At 47.0% G+C, this 20,222-nt stretch overlaps 1 protein-coding gene across 5 annotated transcripts in view; it reads right to left on the reverse strand.

Annotated features, from left to right (window-relative positions):
- hip1rb (huntingtin interacting protein 1 related b) overlaps window positions 1-20,222 on the reverse strand; it is a 171,045-nt gene that overhangs the window by 13,919 nt on the left and 136,904 nt on the right. For all 5 annotated transcript variants that reach the window (XM_073065535.1, XM_073065536.1, XM_073065537.1 and 2 more), the window contains 4 exons: window positions 17,868-17,984; window positions 8,173-8,274; window positions 1,557-1,751; window positions 557-704 (listed from right to left, as the gene is read on the reverse strand). In XM_073065535.1, the coding sequence (XP_072921636.1) occupies window positions 557-704; window positions 1,557-1,751; window positions 8,173-8,274; window positions 17,868-17,984 (562 nt within the window). The remainder of the gene's footprint in view (window positions 1-556; window positions 705-1,556; window positions 1,752-8,172; window positions 8,275-17,867; window positions 17,985-20,222) is intronic.

The raw sequence follows: 20,222 nt of genomic DNA on the forward strand, positions 1-20,222 counted from the left end.
GTGCAGTAGTATCATTATAAGTGTTGGGAAGAGGAATGAGCCATAATCATTGCCCCTTTATTAGGGAGGAAGAGAGCCTACGGTATGTTGAATTGTTTTTGCTGTACTGCAGATCACAGTCTCTCTCGGGGGCTTGCCTATTGCTTACTTGGTAGGTGGCACGTGCTGATGCTTTTTGTTGTTGTAAGTGGGGGAAGGTCGATGCTTGCTGCTGCTTGTGCGTGGGAGGGAGGGGTGGGGGGGACTTTGGGGTTCTAACGTCTTTACTGTCACTCATTCTTTGGGGTATGCTCCTGTTTTCGTGGATGTGTGTGAAGAACAAGAATTTCAGGTTGTATATTGTATACGTTCTCTGATAGTAAATGGAACTATTCAACTATTGATCGAGTGCCCACGGTTATAGCACAGCACCACCTCTTGATATGATTCTTGTCACAAAGTCAGAGTTTGTAAAGTATATTCCTGAACAACTTTTATCACAAGCTGCTTCAGATCATTATATTGCATTCTTGCATGGTGTGAAGCCCCACCTTTAAACCCCAGGGCGTGACCCTACCTGGTGAACTGGTGCATCGGATGTGCAGCGGATCATCGAGTTTTGCAATAGCGTCTTGAATGATGCTCTCAGCTTCCCTCACAGTGCCCTGGACCATGTGGAACTGCTCGTCCAGAAGTTTCTGCTGAAGCTGCTGCTCTCGGTTTGTCTGAAATACAAATCAAACGACGTCACATAGCTGTTTGATGCTCAGCAATTACTGGAGGGAAGGAAATACAGTTTTCCTGCCCTCTGCCTTAGACCATAAGACATAGGAGCAGAATTAGGCCATTCAGCCCATCGAGTCCGCTCCGCCATTCTATCATGGCTGATTTATAATCCCTCTCAACCTCCTTCTCCTGTCTTAACACCTCGACTATTCCCATTTTTCTCAGTAGCTCTCTTTTGTGTCACCATATCAGCACATCATCCATATCACTCTACACCAGCAGTTCCCAACTGTTTTTATGCCATGAATTCCTAACATTAACCGAGGGGTCTGTGGACCCCAAGTTGGGAACCTCTGCTGTACACTGTCTTCCACAAAGCTGCTTCATCATCTCTTTCAAAGGCCGTTCTTCCAGTGGAACCCATCTGAGATGTTTACACGTCTGCTCTTCCCACAGACACTTGCACTTCCTATCACAAATGGTGCTATAATGTTGTAATGCATTGAAACTACAAATAGCAATGGTAAGGTTAAAGAGAATTCAGTAATGTTGGTTAGCGGATAAATAGCCAGGATCCCTGCTCTTTTCTGAATTGGCCCCTGGGATGTTATGTCTATCAGAGAGGGAAGGTGGTGCCTCAGCTCGAAGCTTCACCTAAAGATTGTACCTCAGACAGAGCAGCCTTCTCATAGTCCTGCATAGTCAGGTTCGAATTTGCACTCACGTGGGACGACTGAACCCATAAAGCTTCCGATTCTGTGACAGAGCTAATACTGCAGAGTGACAGCTGGGAACTCTATAATCACCAAGCAGGCAGCCAAAACTCGGAGTGATAATTTAAAGACCCTGACCTTCTCCATAAATTTTCCCTGGAGTTCCTCCAGCTCCCGCGAGGCTTTGTCCTTCTCAGTGCGCATGGCCGTCTCCTTCTCCTGAATCGCGTTCTTCAGCGAGTACGCTTCAGCCTCCTTCTCAGCCACGGTCTTCCTCAGGCTGTCCTTCTCTGCCTCAAGGCCTTGCAGTCTTGTGCTCAACTCAGAGCCCGCCTGTAATTCAAGCACCCAGTGCATCAGTGAATAAAATCCCGGGATCTGCTCGTACCCCGGACTGACAAAGCACGTCAGGATCCGTTCAGAAAGGTGGAGAGCTATTTATCAGAATATAGAATTAGACCAATCTGTCCGGACAAGAGCAAAGTCCCCTTTGTATCGAACCCCAGCATCATGAATGAAGCCATTTAGGACCCTGTGTCCATGCTGGTTCTTTCAAAGAGCTATCCCACTCTTCTCTCTTTCACCACCACCCTGAAGATGGCTATTTTAATACAATTTTTGTGAATGATGGTGGGTGTGTTGGAGCAAGATACCTTTCCTCTGTGCTACTGTTGAACCATAAACTCTCCAACTATTCATAGGAAAATATTCATTATATAAAAGTGACACCGTCCAGTGTGAAGACAAGTAATATGGTTCAAGCATATTTCTAACTGCCCGTCTTTGTGGAAACAACAGTTCTTGGTGCCCCTGAGTTGGAAATGGGATTGGGGGGGGAAGGTGGGAAATGACTTTAATCACAGCTCCAGGATTGCTATTCACTGCTTCAGGGTGGAAAATGCATTCATGTAAATTTACGTCTGAGGAGTGGCCATCTAGCGTAATCGTCAACAGCCTCTTAGCTGTACCTCGTCACGAGTCAGCATATCTCAGCGAAAAGGGGAAGGAAATGGAAGGAAGATGAGTCCTACCCTGTACCGGTGTATTAGCACACGTGTTCCCCTCTACCCTGTACCCGTGTATTAGCACACGTGTTCCCCTCTACCCTGTGCCCATGTATTAGCACACGTGTTCCCCTCTACCCTGTGCCCGTGTATTAGCACACATGTTCCCCTCTACCCTGTGCCCGTGTATTAGCACACGTGTTCCCCTCTACCCTGTGCCCGTCTATTAGCACACGTGTTCCCCTCTATGCTGTACCGGTGTATTAGCACACGTGTTCCCCTCTACCTTGTACCGGTGTATTAGCACACGTTCCCTCTGCGCTGTACCGGTGTATTAGCACACGCGTTCCCCTCTATGCTATACCGGTGTATTAGCACACGTGTTCCCCTCTATGCTATACCGGTGTATTAGCACACGTGTTCCCCTCTATGCTGTACCGGTGTATTAGCACACGTTCCCTCTGCGCTGTACCGGTGTATTAGCACACGTGTTCCCCTCTATGCTATACCGGTGTATTAGCACACGTGTTCCCCTCTATGCTATACCGGTGTATTAGCACACGTGTTCCCCTCTATGCTGTACCGGTGTATTAGCACACGTGTTCCCCTCTATGCTGTACCGGTGTATTAGCACACGTGTTCCCCTCTATGCTATACCGGTGTATTAGCACACGTGTTCCCCTCTATGCTGTACCGGTGTATTAGCACACGTGTTCCCCTCTATGCTGTACCGGTGTATTAGCACACGTGTTCCCCTCTATGCTGTACCGGTGTATTAGCACACGTGTTCCCCTCTACCCTGTGCCCGTGTATTAGCACACGTTCCCTCTGCGCTGTACCGGTGTATTAGCACACGTGTTCCCCTCTATGCTGTACCGGTGTATTAGCACACGTGTTCCCCTCTACCCTGTGCCCATGTATTAGCACACGTGTTCCCCTCTACCCTGTGCCCGTGTATTAGCACACGTGTTCCCCTCTACCCTGTGCCCGTGTATTAGCACACGTGTTCCCCTCTACCCTGTGCCCGTGTATTAGCACACATGTTCCCCTCTACCCTGTGCCCGTGTATTAGCACACGTGTTCCCCTCTACCCTGTGCCCGTGTATTAGCACACGTGTTCCCCTCTACCCTGTACCCGTGTATTAGCACACGTTCCCTCTGCGCTGTACCGGTGTATTAGCACACGTGTTCCCCTCTATGCTGTACCGGTGTATTAGCACACGTGTTCCCCTCTACCCTGTACCGGTGTATTAGCACACGTGTTCCCCTCTACCCTGTGCCCGTGTATTAGCACACATGTTCCCCTCTACCCTGTGCCCGTGTATTAGCACACGTGTTCCCCTCTACCCTGTGCCCGTGTATTAGCACACGTGTTCCCCTCTACCCTGTACCCGTGTATTAGCACACGTGTTCCCCTCTACCCTGTGCCCGTGTATTAGCACACATGTTCCCCTCTACCCTGTGCCCGTGTATTAGCACACGTGTTCCCCTCTACCCTGTGCCCGTGTATTAGCACACGTGTTCCCCTCTACCCTGTACCCGTGTATTAGCACACGTTCCCTCTGCGCTGTACCGGTGTATTAGCACACGTGTTCCCCTCTATGCTGTACCGGTGTATTAGCACACGTTCCCTCTGCGCTGTACCCATGTATTAGCACACGTGTTCCCCTCTACCCTGTACCGGTGTATTAGCACACGTGTTCCCCTCTACCCTGTACCGGTGTATTAGCACACGTGTTCCCCTCTACCCTGTACCCGTGTATTAGCACACGTTCCCTCTGCGCTGTACCGGTGTATTAGCACACGTGTTCCCCTCTATGCTCTACCGGTGTATTAGCACACGTGTTCCCCTCTACCCTGTGCCCGTGTATTAGCACACATGTTCCCCTCTACCCTGTGCCCGTGTATTAGCACACGTGTTCCCCTCTACCCTGTACCGGTGTATTAGCACACGTGTTCCCCTCTACCCTGTGCCCGTGTATTAGCACACATGTTCCCCTCTACCCTGTGCCCGTGTATTAGCACACGTGTTCCCCTCTACCCTGTGCCCGTGTATTAGCACACGTGTTCCCCTCTACCCTGTACCCGTGTATTAGCACACGTGTTCCCCTCTACCCTGTGCCCGTGTATTAGCACACATGTTCCCCTCTACCCTGTGCCCGTGTATTAGCACACGTGTTCCCCTCTACCCTGTGCCCGTGTATTAGCACACGTGTTCCCCTCTACCCTGTACCCGTGTATTAGCACACGTTCCCTCTGCGCTGTACCCATGTATTAGCACACGTGTTCCCCTCTACCCTGTACCGGTGTATTAGCACACGTGTTCCCCTCTACCCTGTACCGGTGTATTAGCACACGTTCCCTCTGCGCTGTACCAGTGTATTAGCACACGTTCCCTCTGCGCTGTACCGGTGTATTAGCACACGCGTTCCCCTCTATGCTGTACCGGTGTATTAGCACACGTGTTCCCCTCTACCCTGTACCCGTGTATTAGCACACGTGTTCCCCTCTACCCTGTACCGGTGTATTAGCACACGTTCCCTCTGCGCTGTACCGGTGTATTAGCACACGCGTTCCCCTCTATGCTATACCGGTGTATTAGCACACGTGTTCCCCTCTACCCTGTACCCGTGTATTAGCACACGTTCCCTCTGCGCTGTACCGGTGTATTAGCACACGTGTTCCCCTCTATGCTGTACCGGTGTATTAGCACACGTGTTCCCCTCTACCTTGTACCAGTGTATTAGCACACGTGTTCCCCTCTGCGCTGTACCGGTGTATTAGCACACGTTCCCTCTGCGCTGTACCGGTGTATTAGCACACGTGTTCCCCTCTATGCTGTACCGGTGTATTAGCACACGTTCCCTCTGCGCTGTACCGGTGTATTAGCACACGCGTTCCCCTCTATGCTATACCGGTGTATTAGCACACGTGTTCCCCTCTATGCTGTACCGGTGTATTAGCACACGTGTTCCCCTCTATGCTGTACCGGTGTATTAGCACACGTGTTCCCCTCTACCCTGTACCGGTGTATTAGCACACGTTCCCTCTGCCCTGTACCGGTGTATTAGCACACGTGTTCCCCTCTATGCTGTACCGGTGTATTAGCACACATGTTCCCCTCTACCCTGTACCGGTGTATTAGCACACGTGTTCCCCTCTACCCTGTGCCCGTGTATTAGCACACATGTTCCCCTCTACCCTGTGCCCGTGTATTAGCACACATGTTCCCCTCTACCCTGTACCGGTGTATTAGCACACGTGTTCCCCTCTACCCTGTGCCCATGTATTAGCACACGTGTTCCCCTCTACCCTGTGCCCGTGTATTAGCACACATGTTCCCCTCTACCCTGTGCCCGTGTATTAGCACACGTGTTCCCCTCTACCCTGTGCCCGTGTATTAGCACACGTGTTCCCCTCTACCCTGTGCCCGTGTATTAACACACATGTTCCCCTCTACCCTGTGCCCGTGTATTAGCACACGTGTTCCCCTCTACCCTGTACCCGTGTATTAGCACACGTTCCCTCTGCGCTGTACCGGTGTATTAGCACACGTGTTCCCCTCTATGCTGTACCGGTGTATTAGCACACGTGTTCCCCTCTACCCTGTACCCGTGTATTAGCACACGTTCCCTCTGCGCTGTACCGGTGTATTAGCACACGTGTTCCCCTCTATGCTGTACCGGTGTATTAGCACACGTGTTCCCCTCTACCCTGTACCGGTGTATTAGCACACGTTCCCTCTGCGCTGTACCAGTGTATTAGCACACGTTCCCTCTGCGCTGTACCCGTGTATTAGCACACGTGTTCCCCTCTATGCTGTACCGGTGTATTAGCACACGTGTTCCCCTCTATGCTGTACCGGTGTATTAGCACACGTGTTCCCCTCTACCTTGTACCGGTGTATTAGCACACGTGTTCCCCTCTACCTTGTACCGGTGTATTAGCACACGTTCCCTCTGCGCTGTACCGGTGTATTAGCACACGTTCCCTCTGCGCTGTACCGGTGTATTAGCACACGTGTTCCCCTCTACCCTGTACCGGTGTATTAGCACACGTTCCCTCTGCGCTGTACCGGTGTATTAGCACACGTGTTCCCCTCTATGCTATACCGGTGTATTAGCACACGTGTTCCCCTCTATGCTGTACCGGTGTATTAGCACACGTGTTCCCCTCTATGCTGTACCGGTGTATTAGCACACGTGTTCCCCTCTATGCTGTACCGGTGTATTAGCACACGTTCCCTCTGCGCTGTACCGGTGTATTAGCACACGTGTTCCCCTCTATGCTATACCGGTGTATTAGCACACGTGTTCCCCTCTATGCTGTACCGGTGTATTAGCACACGTGTTCCCCTCTACCCTGTACCGGTGTATTAGCACACGCGTTCCCCTCTATGCTGTACCGGTGTATTAGCACACGTGTTCCCCTCTATGCTGTACCGGTGTATTAGCACACGTGTTCCCCTCTATGCTGTACCGGTGTATTAGCACACGCGTTCCCCTCTATGCTATACCGGTGTATTAGCACACGTGTTCCCCTCTATGCTGTACCGGTGTATTAGCACACGTGTTCCCCTCTATGCTATACCGGTGTATTAGCACACGTGTTCCCCTCTACCCTGTACCGGTGTATTAGCACACGCGTTCCCCTCTATGCTATACCGGTGTATTAGCACACGTGTTCCCCTCTATGCTGTACCGGTGTATTAGCACACGTGTTCCCCTCTATGCTGTACCGGTGTATTAGCACACGTGTTCCCCTCTACCCTGTACCGGTGTATTAGCACACGTTCCCTCTGCGCTGTACCGGTGTATTAGCACACGTGTTCCCCTCTATGCTGTACCGGTGTATTAGCACACGTGTTCCCCTCTGCGCTGTACCGGTGTATTAGCACACGTGTTCCCCTCTACCCTGTACCGGTGTATTAGCACACGTGTTCCCCTCTACCCTGTACCGGTGTATTAGCACACGTGTTCCCCTCTATGCTGTACCGGTGTATTAGCACACGTGTTCCCCTCTGCGCTGTACCGGTGTATTAGCACACGTGTTCCCCTCTACCCTGTACCGGTGTATTAGCACACGTGTTCCCCTCTACCCTGTACCGGTGTATTAGCACACGTTCCCTCTGCGCTGTACCGGTGTATTAGCACACGCGTTCCCCTCTATGCTGTACCGGTGTATTAGCACACGCGTTCCCCTCTACCCTGTACCGGTGTATTAGCACACGTGTTCCCCTCTATGCTGTACCGGTGTATTAGCACACGTTCCCTCTGCGCTGTACCGGTGTATTAGCACACGTGTTCCCCTCTACCCTGTACCGGTGTATTAGCACACGTGTTCCCCTCTACCCTGTACCGGTGTATTAGCACACGTTCCCTCTGCGCTGTACCGGTGTATTAGCACACGTGTTCCCCTCTACCCTGTACCGGTGTATTAGCACACGTTCCCTCTGCGCTGTACCGGTGTATTAGCACACATGTTCCCCTCTATGCTGTACTGGTGTATTAGCACACGTTCCCTCTACCCTGTGCCCGTGTATTAGTACACGTGTTCCCCTCTACCCTGTACCGGTGTATTAGCACACGTGTTCCCCTCTATGCTGTACCGGTGTATTAGCACACGTGTTCCCCTCAATGCTGTACCGGTGTATTAGCACACGTTCCCTCTACCCTGTGCCCGTGTATTAGTACACGTGTTCCCCTCTACCCTGTACCGGTGTATTAGCACACGTTCCCTCTGCGCTGTACCTGCTCGGTGTTGCGCAGTGAGCCCTGGACAGTCACCAGCTCTTCCTTGCTTGCCTCCAGTTCCCTTTTCAATTGCTCCATTATAAAGCTCTGCTCCTCCAGCTGCAAGTGACGATAATAAGCACAATTAGACCTCAGAGGCCAGGCAGACGTAGGAATTCAGGAAGAGCCCATGAAAATAATACTAGTCCACAACCTGCTAATCAGTCCAACTCCCTATTATAGGGGCGAACGCACGACAATTACCTGTTCCAGATTATGTGCCTTGTGGAAAATTAATCCAAAACAACCATTGATGAGAGATAAAGCAGGATGTTTTTTAAATAAAATTTATTCAGCATTTACTTCAACTATATAATATTTTCATTTATTTAGTGATATACAGTGTGCACTAGGCCCTTCCAAGCCACTCTGTCCAACAATCACCCAATTAGGCCCAAGCCTAATCACGGGACAATTTGCAATGACCAATTAACCTACCAGCCGGTAGGTCTTTGGACTGTGGGAGGAAACCAGAGCACCCGGAGGAAACCCACGCACTCACGGGGAGAATGTACAAATTCCCTACAGGCAGCAGGGAACTGAACCCTGGTCGCCTGTACTGTCAAGCATTGTGCTAAACAGAGTTAGGTATTTTTTTCCAATGGCATTATTTAATTACTCTTCATATTGAAGAAAAAAATTGTGAAAAAATGAAAACTGCTGAGACAATCGCTGGTAGCGACAGAGGCGTCTATAAAAAGGAGAGGCATTACATCAACTTGGTGTGAGAACTTGGGCTACTAAATAAATAGCCAGATGAACCATCCCTGCTAAGTTTAGTTCACTCATAAGTCTTCATCAGCTGGAAAATAATGCTTCAGTTACTTTGTCCATATGTCAACTTCATCTAATAAGCATAGCTAAACTTGGAACTCCATTCACTGCACAGGGCTGCAGTCTCCTGTTTCAGTAGTGAATCATATCAAACCTGATTTCACACATTCCTCCAACCCCATAAGTTGTTTGCAAGTTGCATTAGCAATTATGTAAATGGAAGCAAATTCTCAGATTTAGTGAATTTTCACCACCTTGAAAGCATTTGGAAATATATTTTAAGATATAAAATCTATTATGGAAAAGATTTTGGGTCATTTAATAAAATTTGGTTAAATGCATCAATGAAATTAAATATCCGCTCAGTGAGGTTGTGTATTTGAAAATCAGTCCATGGAATTCTTTTGCTGCATCTCAACTCTAGGGGGCGCCCTAGTACGTATTGACCTTGACCATGGGAGAAGGTGATCTAACTAATTCAATCAGACATATATGGAAAAGAAATCAAAGAACATTTTCTTTTATATATAGTGCTTATATATATATATTTTATATATATATAAGCACAGTATAATAACATTATATTCACAATATAATTTATATCTACAGTTACACTATTTACAAAGAATTTTCATAAAATGACAAAATAAATGCCATCTTGTAACAATTAGATTAATTCACAAATTAGTTTGAAAAACTTTATAACAGTGAAGCTGAGGAATGTACCATTCAGCAGAATTTGTTTGCATGTATTTATAGACGAGACAGGCATGGTGTTGTATATTTGAATCCCCAGTGACTGAAATATAATTCACCCTCACATTCTGCCTCAATCAGCTCAGCTTTTGACACAGTGGATGTATCCAGAGATACCGGCCACGTGACCGATGCACTGCCACCTGGCTGGTCGGAGGACACACCACGTGTCAATCAACATTTGGTCCCTTCCAACTAATCAATGCACGCTTAAATTATTGGTCACCTTAATTGGATTATCTCACCCAGCCCCATGCTTTAAAAGGTGAGACTTGGCCTTGGCTGGTCCTCTCTTACAGACCACCACATTGGAGGTAAGTGCATTGATTTATGTTTGGGAAGGTCTATCGTTTGTCCTGGTAAGGGAGCCGCAGCTATCCAAGGTCAAGGGGGATAGCTGTTGTAGTGCTTTTCCCTTGTTCTTTGTTTGTGTAACCGTACCCTGTCCCCACACCGCTTCCTGTGTATTGTAGTTGCTTGTGTTGACCGAACTTCCCCTTGTAAATAAATTCCTTATTATTAAAACTGTGTGTGTCCAGGCCTCTACTGTTGAGACTCAAAGAACCAGTTATTTTCCATCACAACAGTGGATCACATTACTCCCCTCAAGCGCCATCTAACAGGGTAGAAACTCACCGGCTGCTATCATTCTTTCCTATCCCCTTGTGGGCAAAGAGTCATTTGCCCCTCACACACCCGCTGCTGGTGTTTCCCAACGACCTAGGTCGTGCTTCACTCCTATTTCTCACCTGCACCCCCCCACCCCCCCAAAGTGCAGACTGACTCAATAAATGAAAAAGCATAAAGTTCCAGAAGCCGGAAATCTAAGGAGGGAAAAAAAGATTAGCTTTATAAAGGTCAACACTGAACTCCACCTTGTCACCACTCTCTCAATTCCTCCAATCACTTATTTGTCAGACTGAAAGGAATTTTACTCTAGGTATTGGGGAAACCAAACCTTCTAATCCCATCACAAACTCCACTCCCTGGTCGTGAACATCATCTCTCTCCCTAGCAATGGCAGGTACTGAACTAGCGATCTTACAATCTTAGCATGTTTGAAAATTCTTATGGGGCCAGACTGTATACCAGTGCCATCTTTAAAATGATTTTCATCTATATAACATTACCTGGCACAGTCAATCCTTAGTTCTTTTACTGAACACTTTTCCTCAGGGCGGCACGGTACCGTAGTGGTTAGCACAACGCTTTACAGTACCAGTGACCCAGGTTCAACACCCACCACAGCCTGGGAGGAGTTTGTACGTTCTCCCCGTGACCACGTGGGTTTCCTCCGGGCTCTCCAGTTCCCTCCTGCACTCCAAAGATGTACTGGTTTGTGGGTTAATTGGTTGTTGTAAATTGCCCTGTGATAAGGCTAAGATTAAATCGGGGGTTTGCTGGGTGCGTAACTGACTCGAAAGGCCGGAAAAGCTGATTCAGTATTGTACGTCAAACAAATAAATAAAAATCTCTGTTGCTTCAAGGCAAGACTGCTAAATCATATGTGGACAGCCTCCTATACTGCCCTTGGGAATCAGAGATCATCCAAAACAGTGCTAACTCCCAATTCGATCAATGTTCCTTGGCTCACTGGCCTGTAATGACTCCTGGCTAAACAATACCACAGTCATTATTCTTGATTAGAAAGTCTCTCCTGGCCTCATTATTCTCCAGTTCTAGCCTCCTCCAGCCCAACCGCGAAGATCTGCTCTCCCTCTATCCAAACTTGTTAACTACTATTTATTTGCTTGGCTGTTGGCAGCTGGGCCATCAGCTACCATGAACCAAGGACCTACAGCAGAGTTTCCCAACCTATGTTATGCCATGGGCCAATACCATTAAATAAGGGATCCATGGATGCCAGGTTGGCGATCCCTGAATTCCCTGCTCCTCTTTTTTTCCACTGAATCTCTCAAACCCCACCCAAGTTTCTAGTCATCAGTATTTTACACTCAGAGGCCACTTTCTCAGGTAAGGAGTGGTCTAGTAAAGTGGCCTTCTGCTTTATGTGATCATCTGCTGCTGTAGCCCATCCACTTCCAAGGTTCAATGTGCTGTGCGTTCAGAAATGCTCTTCCGCACACCACTATTGTAACGTGTGGCTTTCCGAGTTACTATCACGCTGCTGACAACTGGAACCAGTCCGGCCATTTTCCTCGGACCTCGTTCAGGAACAAGACGTCTTCACCCATAGAACTTTCGCTTACCGGATGTTTTTGCTTCTCGTAATATTCTCTGTAAGCTCTACTGGCAGCACAAAGTTCTAAGGTTCTGGTGTCTTAGGCGTGATAGAGGAGGAGTTATTAAAGAGGGAGGGGTGGAATTACTAGTCAGGGAAAATGCCATGGCAGTGCTCAGTCAGAACAAGCTGGAGAGGTTGTCTACAGACGTCGTCTATACAAATGAAACTGAGGAATAAGAAAGGGGTGACCACATTAATGTGATTATATTATAGACCACCACCAGTCCATGGGATTTAGAGGAGCAAATCTGCAGAGAGATCACTGTTGCAAAAATACATAAGGACGTGATAAAAGGTGTTTTTAACTTTACAAATACTGATTGGGGCTCCCATATGGTAAAAGGGCTGGAAGGGTTAGAGCTTGTGAAATGGGTTCAGCAAAATTTTCTTAATGAATACATACAGGTCCCAACTAGAGAGAGTGCAATATTAGATCTCCTATTAGGGAATGAGACGGGGCAGGAGACAGAAGTTTGCACTTTGCATCCAGTAATCATAATGTCATTGCGGGCATCCATGGATTTATTAAGAGCAAAATGATAGCAAGGGGACAAAATTGGCCCTCTGAAAGATCAGAGTGGTTGTCTATGCATCGTGCCAAAAGAGATGGGGAAGATCTTAAATGGACGTTTTGCATTTAATTAAGGCCAAGCAGCAGTGAGATCATGGTCCCATTAGAGATCACGGAGGAGGAGCTGTTTGCTGCCTTCAGGCAAGTTAAGGTGGATAAATCCTCAGGGCCTGACAAGGTGGTCCCTCAGACCCTGTGGGAGGCAAGTGCAGAAACTGCAGGGACCCTAGCAGAGATATTTTAAACGTCCTCAGCCACAGGTGAGTGTAGTCGAACAAGGGGATCTGGAAATCAGATTCATAATTCCTTGAAAGTGCATCACAGGTAGATAGGGTCGTAAAAAAAAGATTTTTGGCATATTGGCCTTCATAGATCAAAGTACTGAATACAGGAGTTGGGATGCTATGTTGAAGTGGAAGATGTCTGGGAGGCCCAATTGGATATTGTGTGGAGTTTCGGTCTCCTACATACAGAAAATATATGAATAAGATTGAAAGAGTGCAGAGAAAACTGACAAGGATGCTGCTGGGACTTGAGGACCTGAGGTACTGGGAAAGGTGGAGTAGCTTGGGACTTTATTCCCTGGAGCATACAAGAATGAGGGGAGATTTGATAGAGGTATGGAAAATTATGACAGGCACAGACACGGTAAATGCAAGCAGGCTTTTTTTCACTGAGGTTGGATGGGATTCAAACTAGAGGTCATGAGTTAAGGGTGAGAGGTAAAATGCTTAAGGAGAACATGAGGAGGAGCCTCTCCACTCAGAGGGTGGTGAGGGTGTGGATCGAGCTGCCAGCGCTAGGGGTGGACACAGATTCAATTCCAACTTCCAAGAGAAATTTGGACAGGTACATGGATGGGTGTGGAGGACTGTGGTCCAGGTGCAAGTCCATGTGACCAGGCAGATTAATAGTTTGGCATGGACTAAATGGGCCAAAGGGCCTGTTTTTGTGTCATAGTGTTCTTTGACTCTAGAGACTGTTGTGTGTGAAAACCCCAGGAGAACCTCAAGCAGAACATAAGGTACTGCTCTTCCAGTTTGTGTTTGGCTAAGGAGAAGATGGAGGGCAGACAAGTCAATGTGGGAATGGGAAGGAGAGTTAAAATGGCACGCAACCAGAAGATGTACGACATGACATCACCTTGACCATCATCATCTCTGGGTCACCCCTGGCCTGGGTTGTTAACTGATTTTAAAAAAGAGGCAGAATAATTTCAGTGTCCTCCGATTTGAATTAAAATCTTGACAAGATGGCTAGCTCAAGGCCTTTCATAATCCCTGTCATCCATCAGCAAGCAGCGTTAATGGCTATTGATCGGTTTGCAGAAGGCTGTGGCATCTTTATCACATTATGAAGGAATTGATTTCAAGAGACTCCAGAAAATTGTCCCAAAAGTGAATTAAAGGTTAAAAAGGCCTTCAACGGTATCTATATAGATCTTAATCTATTCCTGTGATTGCTTTGTTTAATCATTAAAGCCTTGAAACTTCATAAATGTTCTCCTCCACTACAGTAGCTTCAAAAAGGCAGCATCCATCATCAAGGACCCCCATCACCCAGGTATTTTTCAATGATTTTAAGTTCCCTGGCCCCCACCGCCTTATTTTCACCATGGATGTCCAGTCCCTGTATACCTCCATTCCCCACCAGGAAGGTCTCAAAGCTCTCCGCTTCTTTTTGGACTCCAGACCTAACCAATTCCCCTCTACCACCACTCTCCTCCATCTAGCAGAATTAGTCCTTACTCTCAATAATTTCTTCTTTGGCTCCTCCCACTTCCTCCAAACCAAGGGTGTAGCCATGGGCACCCACATGAGTCCCAGTTATGCCTGCCTTTTTGTTGGCTTTGTGGAACAGTCCATGTTCCAAGTCTATACGGGTATCCGTCTCCTTCTTTGCTACATCAACAACTGCATTGGTGCTGCCTCCTGCACATATGCTGAGCTCGTTAACTTCATTAACTTTGCCTCCAACTTTCACCCTGCCCTCAAATTTACCTGGTCCATTTCTGACACCTCCCTTCCCTTTCTTGATCTTTCTGTCTCCATCTTTGGAGACGGCTTATCTACTGATATCTCCTATAAGCCTACAGATTCTCACAGCTACCTGGACTATTCCTCTTCCCACCCTGTCGCTTGCAAAAATGCTATCCCCTTCTCACAATTCCTCCATCTCCACCGCATCTGCTCTCAGGATGAGGCCTTTCATTCCAGGACAAAGGAGATGTCTTTTTTTAAACAAAGGGGCTTCCCTTCGTCCACCATCAACTCTGCTCTCAAACGCATCTCTCCCATTTCCCGCACATCTGCCCTCACCCCATCTGCCCACCACCCCACTTGGAATAGGGTTCCCCTTGTCCTTACCTACCACCCCACCAGCCTCCAGGTCCAACGTATAATTCTCCATAACTTCTACCACCTCCAACGGGATCCCACTACCAAGCACATCTTTCCCTCCCCCCCGTCTTTCTGCTTTCCGCAGGGATCACTCCCTATGCGACTCCCTTGTCCATTCATCCCCCCATCCCTTCCCACCGATCTCCCTCCTGGCACTTATCCTTGTAAACGGAACAAGTGCTATACCTGCCCTTACACTTCCTCCCTCGCCACCATTCAGGGCCCCAGACAGTCCTTCCAGGTGAGGCGACACTTCACCTGTGAGTCAGCTGGTGTGGTATACTGCGTCCGGTGCTCCCAGTGTGGCCTTTTATATATTGGTGAGACCCAATGCAGACTGGGAGACCGTTTCGCTGAACACCTACGCTCGGTCCGCCAGAGAAAGCAGGATCTCCCAGTGGCCACACATTTTAAGTTCACATCCCATTCCCATTCTGATATGTCTATCCATGGCCTCCTCTACTGTCAAAATGAATCCAAACTCAGGTTGGAGGAACAACACCTTATATACCGGCTGGGTAGCCTCCAACCTGATGGCATGAACATTGATTTCTCTAACTTTCGTTAATGCCCCTCCTCCCCTTCTTACCCCATCCCTGATATATTTAGCTTTCTCCCCCCTCCTTTTTTTTCTTTCTTTTTGCCCATCACTCTGCCTGTTCTCCATCTCCCTCTGGTGCTCCCCTCCCCCTTTCTTTCTCCCCAGGCTTCCCGTCCCATGATCCTTTCCCTTCTCCAGCTCTTTATCCCTTTTGCCAATCACCTTTCTGGCTCTCAGCTTCACCCCACCCCCTCCAGTCTTCTCCTATCATTTTGCATTTTCCCCTCCCCCTCCTACTTTTAAATCTCTGACTATCTTTCCTTTCAGTTAGTCCTGTCGAAGGGTCTCGGCCCAAAACGCCGACAGCGCTTCTCCCTATAGATGCTGCCTGACCTGCTGCGTTCCACCAGCATTTTGTGTGTGTTGCTTGAATTTCCAGCATCTGCAGATTTCCTTGAGTTTGCCTCATTCTCATTGCTTCCATGAGGAAGGAGGTACAGGAGCCGGAAGGCCCACACTCAATGATTTAGGAACAGCTTCCTCCCCTCTACCATCCACTTTCTGAACAGACATTGAACCCATGAACACTACCTCACTATTTTCCTATTTCTATTTTTGCATTGCTTACTTAGTTTAACTATTCAATGTTGATATTAAACCTGATTGTGATTCAGCAGGACTCCCAGATAATTCATATTCAGACTACATTCCTTTCTAGAGTTATACCAGTCTCCACCTAGGAAAAAACTTCCACTAAACCTCCAAGCTAAAAGTTAACAAGTCATCACCATTCCAGATCAACAGGTAACCCCCATTAAATGAGTAATCCTTGCAACAGATCCCACAAATGGTGATATGCAAGTTGCATCATTTAAAAAGTATGTCAGCTTTATTTTTTGGTTTGGTGGTTTGAGAATTAACTTCACTGTTACGGGCTCAAAATAATCAAATCTTTCAATTCTCAGAGATTGACAACATCCCTATTTAGTGGAACACACACAAAATGCTGGAGGAACTCTGCAGGTCAGGCAGCTTCTATGGCAGTGAATAAACAGTCAATGCTTCAGACCCAGCTCCTTCTTCAGGACTGCAAAGGAAGGGGGAAGACTGAAAAGGAGAGGGGAATGAGGTGATAGGTGGGCAGGTGGGTGGGGAAGGAATCTGGTGGGACAAGAGGAGAAAGGTAAGGAGGAGGGGGCCTTGGGGGGAAGAGTTAGGCAGGTGAGAAGAGGTAAAATGCCAGAGTCGGGAATAGAAGAAAAGGGGAGGGGGAAGGAAAAATTAGCAAAATTTATTGCCTAACTATCTCTGTTAAATTATGTGTTTTCATCTTTCAGAGATGCACATACAAGCAACAAAACCTCATGCACTTTTCATTCACGACTTCCACTCCATTAGAGACAAGGCCACACATTGCACCCAGTTCCAACTTCATATCAGAGGAAGTTAAAACCTCTCTCAAATCCCATTGTTAGATCCTTCAGCAAGAGCTTCAAAGGACCTTGTACATCATCCATTGCTTCAAGTGACTTATTGCAACTGTGCGCCGCGTGCAAATTCCAGACAAGCTAATGGGAAGATCTGATGCTGTCTTACCAATCAACATGGACTACCAAGTTCTGATCACAATGTTTTAGCAAAAGAAATCCATATCTACCAAGAACAAGTTGTCAAGATTCAATATTAAACAAATAATGGGAAATAAACTCGTCTAGAAATAGGATTTCATCTTGTTTTTTGTTGTCCGAACCACGTGCACTCGTACTCAGACAGAACCTGCACAAATTTGTGAATCAGCCAAATGTACGTTAAGCTCGTTGCTACAGTACTTTACATCCCGAAGCCTACGTAATTACAGGAGCTGGGCAGTCCCCAACTGGACAAAAACTTGGCAACTGTACATATGTGGTAGTCACTTGCTACTTGGAATGGTTAGTTGGAGAACTTTTAAGGCCATCGCTGTACTGGTAGTTGCTATGGAGAAGCTGTTTGTGTCTTCACATTGGGGACACCAGTAAAATCTAATTACTATAAACAGACTATTTTAAAATAGAGTTCTGTTTATTTACCAGCTTAAATATTAACAAGTTTGTCGGTTTAGATTGAAAACTGGAATTACGCTGTAGGATGGACGTCTGGTGGCAACAGGTCTACAACAGCCACAGCTCTCTGATATTAAGATCTCAATACATTTACATGGACATCAACCAAATAGTAAAATCCCCTCTAACTCAAAGAAAATTGCCATTACTGACTGCAACATTGGCCATAACTAGAGTGCACTCATATTCTGACTCTTAAGGTCATTGACACATCGGCAGATGCCAAGTCAGAGCAGGATGCCAGGTGTTTACCACTCAGTCTTACCTTCATCTCCGCTTCCCTTTTGGCTTCCTCCATGGCAAATTCAAGCTCTTGTTTCGTACGGGCCACTTCCTCTCGAGTTTGCTGTGTAACCGTCAACTGCTTCGATGTCTCAGCACTCTGCATGTGTCAAACAAAGAAAGGATAGAGATTTGATCCCTCTCCTATCGTAGTATTATACTCTAGTTTACTCTCTGTTCATTATAAACTGCATTGTGCAATAGAGAGGTCTCTGGATCGCTCGGATCTATGGGTGCCAATCACAATGAACTTTATCATGGATACTAGAAACTGGTAAAACTCGGAACAAATCATGCAGACTTCCAAAAGAGGAGACCAAGGGAACACAAACCAATCCTCACAGCGGGGTCAGAAGTGGGGAGAGTAAGCAATTTCAGTTTCCTGGGCATCAATATCTCTGAGAACCCAACCTGGGTGCAACGTATTGAGGCAACTACAAAGAAGGCAAGACAGCAGATATGTCTCATTAGGAGTTTGAGGAGATTTGATTTGTCAACTAAAACACTCGAGAACTTCTGTAGATGTACCGTGGAGAACATTCTGACAGGCTGCATCATCGTCTGGTATGGGGTTGGGGTGGGTGGGGGGGGGGGTTGCTACTGCGCAAGATCCAAGCAAGTTGCAGAAACTTGTAAAGTTAGTCAGCTCCATCATGGTAGCAGCCTCCGTATTATCAAAGACATCTTCAAGAAGCAGAGCCTTAGGAAGGCAGCGTCCATTACTCAGGATGTGCCCTCTTCTCACTGTTACCATCTGGAAGGAGGTACAGAAGCCTGAAGGCACACACTCAGTGATTCAGGGACAGCTTCTTCCCCTCTGCCATCCAGTTTCTAAATGGACATTGAACCCATGAACACTACCTCATTTTTTTTTTCTGGTTTTTGCACTACTTATTTTAACTTAATGATTTAATAGACATATATGTACTTAATGTAACTCAGTTTTTATTTGTTCTCCATATTTATGTCTCATGTTTTCATTGTACTGCTACCACAAGGTTAACAAATTCCATGACATATGCTGATGATATTAAACCTGATTCTGAAATAGGAGACAAACAAACACTTCCTTTTGCACCACTGAAAAGAGGCATGAAAATCTGCTACATTGCGAGAGCCATACGTATTCGAGCCCAGGTTTGTCTTCCTTCTGTGACCAGTTGACCATCTCTGCTGCTTCTTGTCTCTGTCACAACAGTTGGAAATACTGATGGGGCCTTATTGTCTCTTCGGTAGTGATGGGGCCAAATAAGGTGGTCAGTTCGGTTAAAGAGTAACAAGGGCACCAGTTTGAGTTTCCATTATTGTTGCTGTAGAATGCTTCAGCCAAGAAAGAACTTGGAGGGTGAGATCGGGTTTCTCCCATTGCAAGGTCAAACAGCTTGTTGAAACTCAGCATAAACACAGAGGCTGCTTTTGCCAAGTTTATGAAGCAGGCTAATCTGACTCAAAAATCTAGAACTTGCTGAATTGACTGGATTAACTCACTAAGTTTTTGAAACTTCCGCCAAGGAGTGGAAATCAGAATTAACCCTCCAGGTGAACGATCTTTCATCAGGACTGGGAGAAGAAAGTCCAAAAAGAGAGATGGAATGAAAAAGAAGAATGCCTGCGTCTGTGTGGAGGTGAGGAGACAGACGGCAGAAGATGGTGCTGACAGCTTGTTTATAGTAACTAATGTGAAGAGAGAGCAAGCGTGAGAGCGAGAAACTATTCAAGATCCAGAAATGGAGATGGCTGCTAGGAAAGCCCAGCAGGTCAGGCAGCATCGGGAGTGGAGAAAGAAGACTGACGATGAGTATCACAACTGGCCAGTGATTGAAAGAATATTAAAAACTATTAATGCTGGAAAATGGAAACAATGACGATACTGGATACACTGAGCTGGCTTGAGAATTTGTCTCTTCACTGATTCAGGACCTTTAAGGTTGTTGATAGTCAATCTACCAATTGTCTTGATCAGCAGAAGCTGCAAATTAATCTGCTAATCCTTCCTAATTATCCAAGAGCTTCCTTAAACAAGGGACAGGTTTCTGGAAGGCTGTGGTCCAGGAGACGATAAAAAATAGAGCTGATGGTCAGCATCATCATCAGGTGCCGTGCCCTGTTTGAGCTTGGACTGCCATGGCCCACACACTCCTGTTTCGGGTCAAGTGGATCAATTCATTGGTATTCATTTCCAGTTCTCTGGCTGCTGTCTCCATCATCATTTGTCTTTGCCTTCCTCTTGCTTTCTTCCCTTCAATCTTTCCCATAATTACTGTGCATTCTAACTCCTCTTTCCTAATCACATGTCCGATGAAGTTACGTTGCCTTTTCGTGATCGCATACATTATTT

Source organism: Hemitrygon akajei, chromosome 14 (genome assembly GCF_048418815.1).
Source record: "Hemitrygon akajei chromosome 14, sHemAka1.3, whole genome shotgun sequence".
Classification (NCBI taxonomy): Eukaryota; Metazoa; Chordata; class Chondrichthyes; order Myliobatiformes; family Dasyatidae; genus Hemitrygon; species Hemitrygon akajei.